General features: G+C 42.9%; 1 protein-coding gene across 1 annotated transcript in view; it reads left to right on the forward strand.

The window, feature by feature from the left end:
- hdac11 (histone deacetylase 11) overlaps positions 1–17,709 on the forward strand; it is a 118,145-nt gene that overhangs the window by 82,040 nt on the left and 18,396 nt on the right. Inside the window, exon 9 of the mRNA XM_041191117.1 lies at positions 10,657–10,753. Coding sequence (XP_041047051.1) covers positions 10,657–10,753 — 97 coding nt within the window. The remainder of the gene's footprint in view (positions 1–10,656; positions 10,754–17,709) is intronic.

A 17,709-nucleotide genomic window follows, 5' to 3' on the forward strand; every position in this document is an offset into this window, starting at 1 on the left:
ATTTGATCAAAAATCAAAAGGAGTACAACTTGCTTTGTGGCTTTTTTATTGTTTGTCTATGTTTTTAATTAACTCTTGCCCTGTTTAGGAAGTATCCTTCAGTGTATTCCTTCCATGGCATCACTATAGAGAACAGAAGCTTTGATTTGTGGGTGCAGTAGGCCCCAGGATGTCACAGTGCTGAGACGTTTGGGAGTCTGGTGTTGGGATTGGGCCCCAATATGAAATTTATTTCTAAACACAATATCAGTGTTGTTGTATTTGCTAGCAAAATGCAGTTTGCAAATTACATGGGGAGGATGAAGTGTAACACTGAGTGTCTGTGCCTTTAGCTACCTAGCTTCATACTCTGGAATTCTACCTCCCCACTTCCCTCTTCACATTTGAGCCCTTTATTAAATCCTACCTGATCAAGCTTTTGGTCACCCCTCTTAATATCTCTTTCTCTGACGTTCATTCCCACCTCCCCCTTTGTCCCCTGTGCAGTATATTCGGATGTTTTCCTTTGCTTTGAGTAACAAATTAGAAAAAGTCATGGAGAGTTCAAAACTTGGCATTAGCATAAACGTGGATTATTTCCAGTTACAGTTTACTTGGTCATACAGTATGTATGAGATATTTAAAGAAAGAGATTAGAGGAAACTTGTTCATTTAAAGCCTTTCTGAATGCTGTAACTGAGTTATCATTGATGATAATCCTGTATTGATGGACACTAAAAATGTACTGAATAACTACAGAAGAATGATGTTAAAGTTTATTGGGAGAACATTGGATAATTTGAGAGGAGCCTAATTTCATTGCAGGTAAGAAGGGCTGACTGGTCTTTTGATAAAATTTCAGGTTCTACCAGAGCAAATCATGGAATCTTAAATCGCTACCCATTGAAAGAAAAGAAAATTGACATCGAACGATTTTTGCCTTGAGTTAAACAACATAAGTCATTAAATTTCATTTTAAAGATAAGATTCATTTATATTATGTTTACTCTTTGGGAAAGCATTTACTGTGCTTCTAAATGATAATTAGAATTTTTTGTTCAGGTTACATTATTGAAATATATTTTAATACAAATTTAAATGATGGGTGCAGCAGTTGCTGAGTTTATACATAATTTGACCATCAGTTCTGATATTGTGACAGGTTTAGGTGATTAAATATGAAATTATTGATGCATGTTGGTGTTTTTTCGCTGTCAATTTTACATTGTGGATAGTTGATTACCAACAAGCAATTATCCAATGAAATTTGAGCAACAATATATTAAATTATAATTTAATAATTTGCTTTAGTTTTTATACAGCGCAGAGTATTTGTTACCTTAGATAGAGGTCTAGGATTGCTTTATTTGTAGGTTGCGTTATTGGTTCTCTTGTTTTGTCCTTTAAATTGTGTTGTTCTTTTGCTTAATGGGCTCCCAAATGAGATCTAAAAGAGCTAATGAAATCTTTTGCAGAATAGCTTGTTTATGATCTTGTGACCAGATGTGAGGGTGAAAGAGAAGTGTAAATCTTGACATTCCAAATTGTAGTTTAATAAATTGTTTCTGAACCAGTCAGCTGTTTTTGCTTGTGCATTGTACTAATTTTGGAGAGCCAATAATGTGAGGCTTGATGGCAATAGCATTAATGTGCATCGGGCAAGAGCACGCATATTATCAGGCATTAAGGCATTAGTTGTGCACCCATTGTATGTAGCATGTCATAATACTGTGGGGAAGCACTGTAATATTAAGGGCCTGTACATGCTCAAGGTCTGAAAAAAACATTATTGATCCCTTTTTCCCTTTTGCAGCTATCCTTAGCCAGAAGTGCCAAGTGGATGATCCATGTCTGCCTCCTCCTGAGGTTCCCAGCTTCACAGATGCCAGTCTTCAGCCAATTCAATTCACTCTACTTGGCATCAAGAAATGGCTGAGTGCAAGGGACACAGCAGAGGTTATTGGTACCAACCACATCCTGGCTGTAGTGCCCTAACAAAGCTGTTCCAGTACAGCTACAACACAGGCATCTCATTGACAATGTGAAAAATTACCCGAGTATGCCCTGTCCACAAAAAGCGGGACAAATCCAATCAGGCCAAATACTGTAATATCAGCTTACTCTTAGTCATCAATGGAAGATGTCATCAACAGTGCTATCAAGTGGCACTTGTTCACTGATGTTTTCTGTTTGAGTTCTGCCGCGGCCACTCAATTCTAGATCATATTACTGCCTTTTGTTCCAATATCAAATAGGGACGTGAGGGCTGAATGCCTGAGGTGAGGTTGCCTGCCCTTTATATCATGGCAGCATTCGACTGAGTGTGGTACCAAGGAGACCCAAGTACCAAGTAGAACTGAAGTTATTGGTGTTCAGGGGAAAACTCTTACAGTGCTTGAAGCCGTGCCTGACAGAAAAGTGGATGGTCGTGATTGTTGAAGGCCAATTACTCGTTCCCCAGCACATCTCTGTATCTGACATCCTTGAGGGATCTGTCTTAGGCCCAACTATTTCACCTGCTTCATTGATGACCTTCAATTCATCATAGGGTCAGAGTGGGGCTGTTTACAGATGTGTGCACAGTGTTCAGCTCCATTTAGAATTCCTTAGATAATGAAGCAGTCCATGCCAGCGTGCAGCAAAACTGAAAAAACATCCATGCTTGGACCGATAAATGGCATGTAACTTTTGCACCAGACAATGACCATCTCCAGCAAGAGAGAGCCTAACTGCTTTTCTGACATTTAATGACAAGTTCTCGACTATCAATATCTTGGGCACCACTGGATGCTCATCTGAAATAGATACATAAATGACATGGTTATTGGAGTAGATCAGCAACTGAATATTTTATGGTGAGCAGCTAAGCCCCTGACTCCCTAAAGCTTCTCACCTGCAAGGCACAAGTTATGGTTGTGATGGAATGCTCTCCACTTATCTGGATAGGTGTATCAACAATACTTAAGAAGCTCGACACCATCTGAAACAAATCGGTCCACTTGATCATCACCTTGTGCACTGCTCTAAACATTCACCACCCCCTGCGGCACCCGCAGGTCGGCCGCCCCCTGCGGCACCCGCAGGTCGGCCGCCCCCTGCGGCACCCGCAGGTCGGCCGCCCCCTGCGGCACCCGCAGGTCGGCCGCCCCCTGCGGCACCCGCAGGTCGGCCGCCCCCTGCGGCACCCGCAGGTCGGCCGCCCCCTGCGGCACCCGCAGGTCGGCCGCCCCCTGCGGCACCCGCAGGTCGGCCGCCCCCTGCGGCACCCGCAGGTCGGCCGCCCCCTGCGGCACCCGCAGGTCGGCCGCCCCCTGCGGCACCCGCAGGTCGGCCGCCCCCTGCGGCACCCGCAGGTCGGCCGCCCCCTGCGGCACCCGCAGGTCGGCCGCCCCCTGCGGCACCCGCAGGTCGGCCGCCCCCTGCGGCACCCGCAGGTCGGCCGCCCCCTGCGGCACCCGCAGGTCGGCCGCCCCCTGCGGCACCCGCAGGTCGGCCAGGCCCTGCAGCACCCGCAGGTCGGCCAGGCCCTGCAGCACCTGTTTAGTTTGGGTCAAACTCTTGGAACTTGCTACTGAACAGCATTATGGGAGCAACTTCAGTACATGGACTGCAGTGATTCAAGGACCACTACTACCTTTTGAAGGGCAACTAGGGATGGGTCATAATTGTCAGTGATGCACATTCCAAAAAACGATTAAAAAAAGGAAGAATGTAGAACACTCTAGCTAAAGTGACCACAATTATTGGTGCCTTTTCTGTGTTTTCAAATAAAATAAAATATCATGTAGCAAGCAGAAGGCAGACAGCAGGAACCAGTGGCAGAACATTAGGCTGACCAGGGGAAAGGACATTTGTTTCCACAAGGAACCAGTCACTCAGCAGGAGTTAGAAGGGAACTATAATATATGACACATTTAGTTAATTGCTCAAAATACACAAAGCACAACATGTGCCCAATTGCCTTGCCAAATAAACCCTCCATCAAGTAACAATATGTCAAAACCTATGACTACAATGGCAGACACACCAACTTAGAAAACTTGCGAAAACTGATGAACAACTTCAAAAATCTGACAATACAAAAACCAAGCAACAACTTACCTATCAACCCTGAATATAAGCCTATGACTATAGTTATTGCTTTAGGGTGACTGAATGAGTTAAAAGTATGTTTTTAGTCAGTAGGATTCTAACATTGCTAACAATGTTTGGGGGTCCAATTTTACTATCCTTTTTTCCTGCGGAAGTCAAAACCCAAACTTCTTGCCTATAACACAAAAATAAGCCTGTTGACACCTGATAGTGCTGCATGCCTGCCTAATATTACATTTCATGTAATGCAGGAAAAAGCTGAAATGTTTCTTTTTATGGTGTGGATTTAGAAATCTCTAAAGGGGAAATGTGGGCACCGAAATTATGTGATTTATTTTCTCGTGAAATTTAAACTGTGCACCATAATTCTGACTGTGAAGCCAGTCTGGTGGTTTACAGGTTTTCAAATATTGAAATAACATCCCTGGTACTTTTTCTTCCTTTTGCTTCGGTGGAATGTGGCAGTGAAGAGTCCAAACTTATGGAGGGGATGGGCTATTTAGTGGCCTCCGCTCCCTCTATTCAGTCCCAAATTACTGGCCTTGATCTTCATCAAAGCTGCTGGAAAAGGTTTATTCCTTTCCAAGAATGTTCCCATCCACTAAATGTTGCTGTACTAATGTGTGCCCTTCATATTGCTGTTTCTCTCCCTCTTCAAGGGTTGTACAACTCTAAGGGTGACCAGGAGCTCTTTAAGAACTGTTGACAACACATAACTGACCTTTTTGAACCTACTGAGCTTCTAGTGCCACTGAATTATTTAAGTGAGCTGAGCTTGCACTTTTGTGCAGTCAGCTCTCTGCACTGCAGGTTTGTGTGGTGCCCAAAGTCCATTAATGGCCTCCTGGTGTCAACTTATGCTCAGTACTTGATTCAATGTTTATACACAGTAACATTATTTACTTTGCTGGTTCTCAGTCACGGAGCTGGAATTGTGATTTTTTTTTGTGATTTGTGACAATGTGTTTAACAGCCTACCTGAGCCTTGTATGCATTTGAACAGTTCAAAAATACTGGATTGAGTTTTGGTTTTGGGCGCAATCAGTGAAACAGGTGCAAATTGCACCCAAAACTGGGCCTGTTTTGAGAATTTTATTTTACCCCTCACTCAAACTTATTTGCATATCAGTGAACAAGAATCTGCTATGAAGCAATGTAATTGGGCAACCTTTTAAAATGTAATTTAAAAAAACCTTCGATCTATTCAGAAGAGGTAACTTGCTGCTGTTTGCTTAAAACAGCTGAAAATAGGCTTATCACAAAAAGCATTGTTAATCACAGTGTCAATCCACCAATTGTGAGCAACTTAATCTTAAATTACATTTAAAAAAATATACAAAGCCATTTGCTTGGGGTACAATAGTAAGTTTCTTGATACCTTCAAAAAATATATTCATAACCTTTAAAAATGTTCCTGTTGGTGTCCTTGCACCCAAGAGCCAGTTTAATTGTTAGCGCCTCCTCAAAGGCCCACAAATGAGCTCAATTAGTGGAAGCCCGCAGTGCTGATTAATTCATCCTGGGGGCATTGCCAGTTTTGTGGGCAGGGCCTGCTTCTCACACAATTTCTTTGAATGTTATGCAAGAGGTCAGGAGACTTGATTTGTGCTTAAAATTCCACGATCCTTTGTGCTGGTTATGATTAACTTTGGGTGACATATACCAGAACAAAAGCAGAAACTCAGGCCTCTTTAATTTTAACAATACAAGATGGGGAGATGTAGTCAAATCAGTTTTGATGTGGGAGGCAGGGAGATGGCAGAATCCATGGGCCAAATGACGTTCTATGCTGTACTATTCTATGATTCTTTAACAGCAAATCTAATGACAGTGTTTTTATCTCCTTTAAAATTGTCCTGAAACGTACTGAGATATATTTTACTTCAAGATTGAACCTGGTCAGTTTATACTGCTAATTCATGATGAGGTCTGGGTAGATGCTACAGTTGCTCTAACCCTAGCTGTTTGTGTAAGCAGGGTAAAATACAAATTCATACATCATTTTTAAAAGCTTATCGCACAGCATTAATGAACTACAGTAATTACATCTGAAAGTACCTTGTAAATATCTTGAAGTGTGTTCAAGAGTGGATTAGTTTAGCCACAAGGTATTGCCAGCTTGCAGTGTGAGATACATCTGTGGTTGTGTGATGTAAGTGCAGAGATTAGTTTCTTTAAAACATGAAAAATTGCACAGCGTGATAGCTCAAGCTGTAATGTGCAAATCATCAGCCTGTTTGTTATGTTGCAGCTCCATCTTGTGGTTCCATTTGTCTCAAATTGCTAAATGTTTCCAAAGCAAAACATCCTCAAGATGCCAATAGTTTTAGAGTTAGTTGGAGTTGAATAACATGAAAAGACAATTGGTAAAATAGTACTTCATTGGGTATGCTATTTTACAGAACTTAGTTTCAAAAGTACATATAAGTCAAAGTGAAACTAAGTCTGTGACATTGATTTCTTTGTCTTAGCTCACTTATAGTCTAATGTTAAGTGCTGAAGATGTTTGAATGGCTTGATATAAGTTATTGTCAGCATCGTAAAAATTAAAATGTATTGCGAACAAATATGCATGTATACTTCATACAACTAAACAATTTTTAAAAGTAAGATTAAAGAAACCCAAATGCATTTACTAATTTTGGTTACATCTGTACAGACGTTACTATAACATCATTCAAAAGCTATACTTAGAAATCTAGTTTTTGGTTTGTAGCATTTCTTGGTGTATTTTTGAAACTGAATCATTTTATCACAAACAGAAATTTTGGATATTTTGCTGAAATGTGTTTTGGTTACTAAATAAATCAGACTTTAATATTAATTCCTCAGAACCAGTGGGAGGGGTTGCAGAGAAAGATAAGATCTCAGAGGGATTGCAAAGAAAAAAAATCACATCTAGACCATTTTAGTTTAAATTAATACACAGGGGCTTAGTTGACTTCTACTGCGATAAAGGACATAATAATAACACGCAGGGAAATGCTTGAGGTGCCCTTGTTGTCCTGGCATTATATCAGATGTTGTGTGATTTTGCTGTGGCGTCTATGCCTACTAGTGGGATGTGATTAATGAGTGTTCTGAAATACCTTTGCACAGCACTTCATACTGTGGTAAACACAACGAGGATTAGAATTTTTCTAAGAGCTTTGTTGTAATGTGAAGAGTTTTATTATATAATAGTGTAGAAACTAAAATACACATCTCACTGTTAAATGGATTAGGGAGACAGACTTCCAAGGCAGAAGAGGTCAAGGGAATCCAACAAACTTCTGACTACATACCCCCTTCATCATAAGGAATGCCTAGTTCCACCTATCTTATTGCCTACTTTTGTCTGTGCTCAATAGCCCAGAAGAAATAGGAGCAGAAGTAGGCTGTAAGATCCCATGAGTCTGCTCTGCCTTTCAGTAAAATCATGGCTGACCTTCCACCTCAAACCTGCTTTCCCATCCTATCCTGTATCCCTTAAATCCCTTAGTACGCAGTCTTGAATAAACTCAACAACCGAGCATCCACAGCCTGCTGGGATGGAGAATGCTTGATCATGCTCCGGCTGAAACTCTCATCCATGACTTTCTCACCTCTAAATTTGTCTATTTTAATGTTGCCCTGACAGTCTCTCATGCACTGTAAAAGTCAGCTCTTTCTGTCTTCTACCTGTACCCTTTCCTGTACCAAGCTCATCAATCCATTGTACCTGTCCTTGCTTACCACCATTAACTCACACTCTCCCAATGCCTCAAATTTATGCCTCAGATGCAAGCGCTTGTTTAAATCCATTCATGGCCTTCCATCTCCATTCTTCCTTGACCTACACTTGACACCCCTTCACCCACTACCCACGTCCCACCAAGAACTCTCCATTCCTCTGATTCTGGCCTATTGTATGTTCCCCTCCCTTTGCCTCACTATAAATGGTTGTGCTTTCTGCCGCTCAGGCCTTATGCTCATCACATCCCTCCCTTAGCATTGTCCTCCCCTCTACAATCCTTTTTTTTTTTTAAGAACTCCCTTAAAACCTAGCCCTAAACCTAGTTTTTGGTCACTCTTTCTAATAGTGTGTTCTTTGAGGAACTTTTGAGAGTTTAGCACTGTAGAGGTGCTATATAAATTCAAGTTGTTGAATTAGTAGTACGAGAAACTTACATAAACATACATACCATTCATAGTTTGTGTCCACATCGCTTAAATGAAGATTTAAGGTACATTTTGAACAGTACTTGTGAAAACTGGGTGGACATTTAAAATCAGCCAGGAAACTTACTCATCGACATCCTGCTCCGTTCCCCCCAGTCCGGAATTTTATCTTGCTTTTCTGAGCTGGTGGCACGAGCTCCTGCCTGAAACTGGTATAGTCATTCGTTAGTAAAAACAGAAAATGCTGGAAGTACTCAGCAGGTCAGTCAGCATGTGCAGAGAGAAAAACAGAGTTAACATTTAAATATCAGTGACCTTTTGTCACATCTGGTCACTTTTTAAATATGCAGATTGGGCTCTGTCATAATTGGGGCCCAGCTACTATTAATCCCAGGGGATCCGCCCACAAATTTGTGTTAAGTGGAGCTTTGTGATAACCAAGGAGGTGCTATTCCCTCTTGAGTGCATCGCTATGTAACCCATTATGCCTACAAACACAGTCTATGCCCAAAACAACAGATTCAAATGCCAATTAATGAAAACACAGTAACGCAGTATATGTGTGAAAAAGTCTTTAATCAATTTGATCACACCTTACCACATGACCTGACCTTGCAGAAGTCTGGGAATTAGCACTGGAAAAACTCCATTATCTTTTTCTGCTTAGCATGCTGTTTTTGGACCTGGACAACATATCCGTCATGTTTTCAATGCAGTCAATGTTTTTGTGCTGCAGTGTAAAATTCCACAGCATCTCTACAACTTTTGGGGCATTAGCTAGAGAAACAGGCAGGTGAGTGGGCAGGCATTCATCAAACTCTTAAGGGTCATCAGCTTCCCTGGTGGGAGAATGTACTGCATCTTCAATTGCATCATCTGTCAGTTCTGTCATGCAATGCTTTGCGTCATCCACTTCCTTGTAAGTCTCCTTGGCTGTAACTGCTGGAGTTTTCATGCCAGCTTCCCTCAAGCGAGCGAAAAGTGCCTCATCATTGGGTTGGTTGGCCTCATCCTACTCTTGTTCTTGACATCTTGTGCAGTCGTAAACTGCTTGTATCCAACATGATGGAAGTAGTTGGCAATTGTGGTTTCTGTCACCATTTTCATGCCCTTTTCATCATGAACATAGCCTCTAGTACAGTTGGTTTGTACTCTTGCATCTTACTGATGGCCTTGATAACCTGAAAGATCAGATGTCATTGGTTGTCACCTTTCAGTGTCCAGATCACCCGCTGATCCATTGGCTGGCGCTTGGCAATGGTATTGGGAGGTAAAACCAACAGTTTCATGCTCATCATGCCAGCGATGTCGGGGTGCAAGGGGCAGCTGTCTATAATGTTGACAACCTTTTGTTTACTTTTGTTGATGCGTTTTGTCCATTTTCCAGATCCACGCCTGAAGAATGCTGGCAGTTTTGTTAGCCTCATACTGCACGAGTAGTATCTTGATGTTTGCGAAGCTTCTTGGATTTTCCTGTCAGAAAAAGTAATAGCTTTTCATGCCATCCATAATGGCGCAGACCATAACAGTGATGCGTTCCTAGCTCCGCATTCCTTCTCTCTAACAACACTTTTAACTCTCACCCAGGTTTAGCATACCCGCAGGCTTTGCACAGCTTTTCACGGGGATATCTTGATGTCAAATGATGGCTTGCCCAGCGCTCAGTGATTTGGTGCTGTTGTTAGGTCTAACTCTGCTCTGATTGGTCAGCACAGTCATATGGAAAGCTTAGACAAATTCAGCTAATTCAGAGTTACCAGTGTGGAATTTTGTTTCATCATGGGCATCGTTCTAGGGGATTTGCTGGTGGGAATGGTTGACGGCTTCGACATAACCAGAATTTTGTGTCAACTGAGTTTGACTCATCACGATTTCACTGTACTGGGTTCTTTTGGTCTCAACTGATGACCTCCTGCCCACTGCTCAACTGCTGCTTTGAGTTGGGTAACACTTTTGAGGTCAGGGGAATTTGGCACATGCCTCGCATCTCCCCCATGCCCCCCCACCACGGGTACAAGTTAGCAGCAGTTCAAGTTGAAATTTGTTGTAAAGTATCAGATTTTGTGACAGTTTTAGGGCCATTGTAATTGCTGCTTATATTAAGTATACTGTACTCGCACATGCCATTTCGTATCTTATGTTTATAGATAAAATACAGTACTGTTAGGTAATGGCTTAATTGATAGAGTGATAACATTAGGATATCCAAGCAGTGTTGAAAAAGCACAATACTTATTCCAATCAAACATAATTGTAAAGCAGTGAGCTAAACACTCTGATTATCTCTGAAAGCTTCAACAAATCAGAAAGCAATCAAGGGCGTTCTATGCCTTAGATGTACTTCACCATTAAGCTGGCAAAAAAAAACTTAATCAGCTATATTTTTATGAGTCCTGCAAAGAACAATTTTCTGTTCAAAATACTCATCAATCTTTTCACTCTTAGGGGAATGGACATGAGAGAGATTTTATGGATGACAACAGAGTCTATATTATGGATGTTTTTAATAGATACATCTACCCAGGCGATGGATTTGCAAAGCGTAAGTCAAGTTATCACTGTTAAATTTCAAAGGTAATTGGTGTTGTATGCAGCTTTATATGCATTGAACTTTTTTTTAACCAGCATAACAAGATATCCAAGTAAATTGAAAGCACTTTTGCAATTGATCCAGGATGTGTGAAATATGAATGATTACTGCTGCATGGAACCTGAAAGAACGCATTCATACTGCATCCTTAACATACCTGCTTGGATTCTGGAGAAAGTATGCATTGAGTAGACACATGAAAAATGTCATAACATTGCCTCACTCTATTCCCATATCATATAAAACATGCACTGTATGTACTGCTTTTTATTAGATATCAGTATAACATACCAATTTAACCATGCAGCCCACTAATTTGTTTTTGATGTGGGAAATGTGTTACATGGGTCAGTGTTGAAGCAGAAATATTTGAATAGATAACCAAACAAGGACATATGTGCTGAGAGCAAATTTCCAGTCTGAACATTGTCCGGTTGTATGCTAATCATTAAATCAGTAGTTTACCTTCAATCGGAGGAGCAGTTATTCTTTCTGCATCAAAGTCTATGTTGCATGTATTGTAGTTTGAGACTTCACAGGCCATGTTTCATGTAATCTTCTACTCATAGGCCAGGATTAAGAAGATGACTCCAGGAGCAGGAAATGTGGCGGGTGGAGTGAGTTAATTAAGTGGGAGACAAAAATTTTGAAATTGCGACAGCGGGTTCAGACTGAAAAGTCAGTGGCATGGCAGTAACAGGTTGGGCCTTATGCCTTCCTTTGTGGGTTCCTATTTGTAATACATTTGCATGCCATGAAAACTTATTATCTTAAAACTTTTTGAGATTAAGTCCTTCTGTCATGAACAGAATTTGTTTTATTTTTATTCATTCATGGGATGTGGGCATCGCTGGCTTGGCCAGAATTTATTATCCATCTCTAATTGCCCTTAAGAAGGCAGCTCACCACCACCTTCTTGAACCGCTGCAGTCTGTGTGGTGTAGATTCACCCACAGTACTGTTAGGGAGAGAGCTCCGGGATTTTGACCCAGCGACAGTGAAGGAACAGCCATATATTTCCACGTCAGGTTGGTGTGTGGTTTGGAGGGGAACTTCCAGGTGGTGGTCTTCCCATGCATCTGCTGCCCTTGTCTTTCTGGATGGTAGCTGTCTTGGGTTTGGAAGGTGCTCCCTCAGGAGCCTTGGTTAGTTTCTGCAGTGCATCTTGTAGATGTTGCACACTGCTGCTACTGTGCGTCGGTGGTGGAGGGAGTGAATGTTTGTGGTTGGGGCACCAATCAAGTGGGCTGCTTTGTCCTGGATGGTGTTGAGCTTCCTGAGTGTTTTTGGAGCTGCACTCATCCAGGCAAGTGGAGAGTATTCCATCACACTCCTGACTTGTGTCTTGTAGATGGTGGACAAGTTTTGGCGAGTCAGGAGTTGAGTTATTCACCACAGGATTTGTAGCCTCTGACCTACACTTGTAGCAACAGTATTAATTGGCTAGTCCAGTTCAGTTTCTGGTCAATGGCAGCCCCCAGGATGTTGATAGTGGGTGGATTCACTGATGGTAATACCATTGAATGTCAAGGGGCGATGGTTAGATTCTCTCTTGTTGGAGGTGCACATTGCCTGGCACTTGTGTGGCGTGAAGGTTACTTATCACTTGTCAGCCCAAGCCTGGATAGTGTCCAGGTCTTGAGGTATTTGGACATGGACTGCTTCAGTGTCTGAGGAGTTGCGAATAGTGCTGAACATTGTGCAGTCATCAGCGAATGTCTCCACTTCTGACCTTATAATGGACGGAAGGTCATTGATGAAGCAGCTGAAGATGATTGGGCTGAGGACACTACCCTGAGGAACTCTTGCAGTGCTGTCCTGATAATGAGATGACTGACCTCCAACAGCCACAACCATCTTCTTTTGTGCTCGGTGTGACTCCAACCAGTGGTGACTTTTCCCCCAATCCCCATTGACTCCAGTTTTGCTAGGGAACTTTGATGCATGCTTGGTCAAATGCTGCCTTGATGTCAAGGGCAGTCACACTCACCTCACCCCTGGAGTTCTGCTGTTTTGTCCATGTTTGAGGCAAGGCTGTAGTGAGGTCAGGAGCGACCATGGCAGAACCCAAACTGAGCGTCCATGAGCGGATTATTGCTAAGCAAGTGGCGCTTGATAGCACTGTTGAGGACCACTTCCATCACTTCACTGATGATGGAGAGAAGACTGATATGAGGCAATAATTGGCCACGTTGAATTTGTTCTGCTTTTTGTGTACAGGATATACCTGGGCAAATTTCCCCATTGCTGGGTAGATGCCAGTGTTGTAGGTGTACTGGAGCAGCTTGGCTAGGAGCCTGGCAAGTTCTGGAGCACAAGTCTTCAGTACAACTGCTGGAATATTGTCATGGCCCATAGCCTTTGCAGTATTTCAGCCATTTCTTGATATCACATGGAATCGAATTGGCTGAGGACTGGTGTCTGCGATGTGGGGACCACCGGAAGAGGCCGAGATAGATCATCCACTCGGCAGTTCTGGCACTTCATCTCCACATGCTCACCCCTCCCGATTTTGTCATGGACAGATGCATCGGCGGCAGTTAGGTTGGTGAGGATGATGTCAAGTATGTTTTTTACTCTTGTTGGTTCCTTCACCACCTGCCACAGACCCGGTCTAGTAGCTATGTCCTTTCAGATTCAGCCAGTTCGTCCTGTAGTGGTGCGAATCAAGCCATGCTTGGTGATGGACATTGAAGTCCCTCACCCAGAGTACATTCTGCACCCTTGCCACCCTTGGTGCTTCCTCCAAGTGGTACTCAACATGGAGGAGCACTGATTTGTTAGCTGGCAGGGTGGGCACAGTATTTGGTAATCAGGTTTCCTTACTCGTGTTTGACCTGATGACATGAGACTTCATACAGTGCAGAGTCGATGTTGACGTCTCCCTGGGCAACTCCCTCCCAACTGTATAGCACTGTGCCGCCACCTCTACTGGGTCTGTCCTGCTGGTTGGACAGGGCATAGCCAGGGATGGTGATGGTGGTATCTGGGAAATTACCTGCAAGGTTTGATTCCGTGAGTATGACTGACTATGTCTAGTTTGTGGGACAGCTCTCCCTATTTTTAGTATGGAGGATTTTACAGGGTCAACAGGGTTTGCCATTGTAGTTTCCAGTGCCTAAGTTGATGCTGGGTGATCTGTTCAGTTTCATTCCTTATTGACTTTCTAGTGGTTTGATACAGCTTGAGTGGCTTGCTAGGCCATTTCATAGGGCTTTTAAGAGTCAACCACATTGATGTGGGCCTGGAGTCACATGTAGACCAGACCAGGTAAGGATGACCTACTTTTCTTGCCTAAAATGTTCCTTTTTACTGCCCGTAATCAAATGTATTTCTGTAAATGGTATGTGTTTTCTTACCACAGGGTGATTTGTCCCAATTTAAATAATCCCAGTAGCAGGCTTTTCCTGAGTTTTTAAGTAAAGAAGGTCACACACTTGCCCAGATGTTTAAAAAAAAGTGGTGTCTCACTCAGTCCTTCCACACACAAGGATTAGACACAGATGAAGGTAAAATAAAATGCAATCACAATTTAGGATTGTCTCTGTCTCTTTCGTGGCAGGCCTGTAGTTTCTTAGATGAGCTCGACTCTTTAGTTGGTGAAGGTCTCGTAAAACAAAGGATTCTCAGTCAACTGCGAGGCTTCTTGTAGTTGAATTTCTAGGAGGTTCATTCTCGGATCAACTAGAAGTTGGTTCAGGTTTGACTGGGAGTGGGGGTGGGCACTGGCAGTAGTCCTTCACCCACTTTCAAGGTATTGCTGAATATTATCTTTGCTGCTTAGGCGACTTTCAGCTGGTTTGATGGCTTTCTGATTGAACCCTCTCTGCAGAAGAGATTCTTCCTATTATTTTAAAAGCAAGTGGGACAATAAAGATTAATAAGGGGAGAGGTGATGGAGGGAGAAGTTTGAGGGGGCCTAAGGGAGGTGAAGGGGTACACAGAACCAATGGCTCAGACTTCTGACAAAAAAGTAGGTGACAAGAAATTTGGGGCTTTGATGCAGAACTTCCCTGCTTGTTTTAAAGCTTGTCAGGATCTGCTGAACAGCCACCTGACGGTGGGATCCTCCAATGGAAATCCACCCCCACCACGTAATTACATGTGTTTCATAAGAATTGCATGGGCGGTGGCTCCCAATACAAAAGTGGAAGATGTGCGCACTTCCGGTTCTGCCGTCAGGAATGGTGCGCCACAGATTAAATTCTGCCTATAGCTTGTACCTTTGCTTTCAAAAAAAAATCAGATCGGACATGCATGCGAGTATCTAGAATTCTCTTGTCTGAATTGGCAAATCCAGATTTTTATTTTCATTTTCGGTTATAAAAGAGTCTCCAGGTGTTGTCACTGGTTGGCAGGGCCAGGGAGAGAAATCATGGGCCCCAGTGCTTCTCCTGGTTCCGGGCCCTCGAGTGTGTCTGTGCAGCAGAGCTTTTAAGAGACCAGAGAACAAAGACTGTTCACAATTGCTGATGTTTCATGATCGGCAAGGTTGAAGACTCTGCGGATCACTGCTCTCACTACAGTTTATTTTCAATATCTACGATGCAACACAATTATATCATGGTATTTCAATAGCTCAAAAAAACTCTCAAAAATCACCAAGATAGAGTGGCGAAATAGGTGAGTAGACAAAAGGACAAGGTTGAAGTCAATGGAAAATACTCCTGAGAATCACATGCAGTGTAAAACAGGTTACTGATTCACACTCAGCCTATTGTGCTCTCCTGTCCTGGCAATCTCACTCCACAAAGCCTCAACCCTGCTCCAAACTTGCCCTCAACCGCCGGCCTCAACCCCTGCTCCAAACTTGCCCTCAAACCCCATTCCAACCTTCCCCACCCAACCCCACCTCCAACCTTGCCCTCAACCCCACCCCCAACCTTCCCCCCAACACCATCTCCAACCCCCGCTCCAACCTTTCCCTCAGCCCCTGCTCCAACCTTTCCTTAAACTCCCACTCCAACCTTGCCCTCAAGCCCCGCTCCGACCTCCCCTCCACCCCCAAGCCCCCAACTGACCTTCCCCCCACAAGCCCACCTCCAACCGTGCCTTCCCCACCACCCACCCCCCCCCCCCCCCACCCCAACCATGCCTCCCTCCCTCAGCAGCATCCAGTTGGTTATTAAATTACAGGGATTTGACTTACCATTTTTGAAGCAGGAACATTCTCAGTTGCTGCTGCTGCTTCTCACTTCCGGGCATGTTTGTGATTTCCCAGTGGGCTTTTCAAAAAAAAAAAAATAATTTTGAATCACAATGCTGCCCAAAGGTCAACAACAGCAACTGGCGAAATTGGTTTAACACTGACAGGCTGGCTTAATAAATATCGGTACTCTTAGTCTGACGGATCCATTTTTTAAGCCGGTCTTTCAGGCCCACAGCTCTGGCTGGTCGGCGTGAACAATAAAAAATTGCTTGAAACATCGAGCCTGGGCCCAGGTTCCCCCAGACCCCTGGGCCCTGGTATCTGGCACCATCTGCACCCCCTTCTCCTGGGCCCTGCTGTTTGGTATTGGTGATGAACCTCCAAAAATAATATTATGCTAGGTTGTCCTTTTCAGGATAATGTTGCCACCAGGTGAGGAGGAGTGAACTGGCTCCCCTCTATTCAGCCTCCTCGGATGATCACAACAAAGGGTTTTTTAAATGTTTTTCTCCACGTGCATGCCTTTTCTGAATCCAAATGTATTTTTACTATCAAAGCAGTGAACAATAAGGAGCCAATCAAAATAGGTTTTCTTAAGCCAAAGAAAGGGCAAGCTTATTAGCCACTGAACCCCGAGGAAAATAATATAAGATGCAATGTCACACACACACACAGATGGGTATCAGGAGTAAAGAAAGTTAGGAGTCCAAGTAAAAGTTAAAAGAATAAATATTTAGGCGGCCTTTGCTTTTCCTTGAGGTGTAGATTTTTTAATGCTGTGGCCGATTTATGTTAGCTGATTCCTTGGATGCAGTCAGATGTGGAAGGTTTTGTAATTCTTACAAGATCTCGGTTCATTGGTAGATTTTGGTATGCTGATGTCTTGAATTGAGTACTGCACTTGTGCCCATGGAGAAAGAGAGAGGGAGATCTCTTCAGCCTATTTCTCTGCTAAGTCTTTTTCCAAAATCTCTCTGATGATGACCTCTGGTTTGGCAAAAAAACCCAGTGCTTAAAGCCCTGCTGGTTGTCTATTCCCGAGAAATTCGATTACCATTTCTGCTATAGTCATTATGGGGGAATAGGTAATCACATTTTCTGATGTTTCATCTCAGAAACCTTTTGATGCGTTTTAAGATAGTAAAACCCAACAGGAGATGGGGATCTTTCACATTCCACAGTGGGGTTTGTATGTCTGTTCCCACTTGGGTGGAGTGCAAGTTGTAAGCTGACTGGCTAGCAGTTTGCCATTGTCCTAAAAAGATTGCAGTTGAATAAAATCCAGCACTTCACATTTTTAATATCTTCCTTAGGTATTGAGGTTCAATGTTTGTAGATTACTGGGAATGTCTCTCTCTCTCTCTCTTCACACTCCCTGAGGGGTTGGGGTGGGGGCTCTTATTTGCTTTTCTCACTTTCACCTTGGAAGTTGGCCTTGCATTTTAAAGCAGTTTGTTCTGTCTCATTTCAAATTACAGAATTTCCAGTCAGTTGAATTTAATCATTTTGCAAAAATAAAGAGCTATAACTTCCTGACAATAAGCATTAAAAAGGCTGTGGTCTTTAGGTCATATCATTACCAGCAAGCAATTATATGCACCCTGGATTAAAATAAAAGCTAATAAAACAGAGGATTAGCATGCAAAGGGACAAAGCTCCTGAAAGCAGGATGTTTTTTAAACAGTGTTTCCTGTCATCTGACAGTTTGGCTTGGATACAGCCATATGAACATACGAATTAGGAGCAGGAGTAGGCCACT

The sequence above is a fragment of the Carcharodon carcharias genome, chromosome 7 (assembly GCF_017639515.1).
Source record: "Carcharodon carcharias isolate sCarCar2 chromosome 7, sCarCar2.pri, whole genome shotgun sequence".
Classification (NCBI taxonomy): Eukaryota; Metazoa; Chordata; class Chondrichthyes; order Lamniformes; family Lamnidae; genus Carcharodon; species Carcharodon carcharias.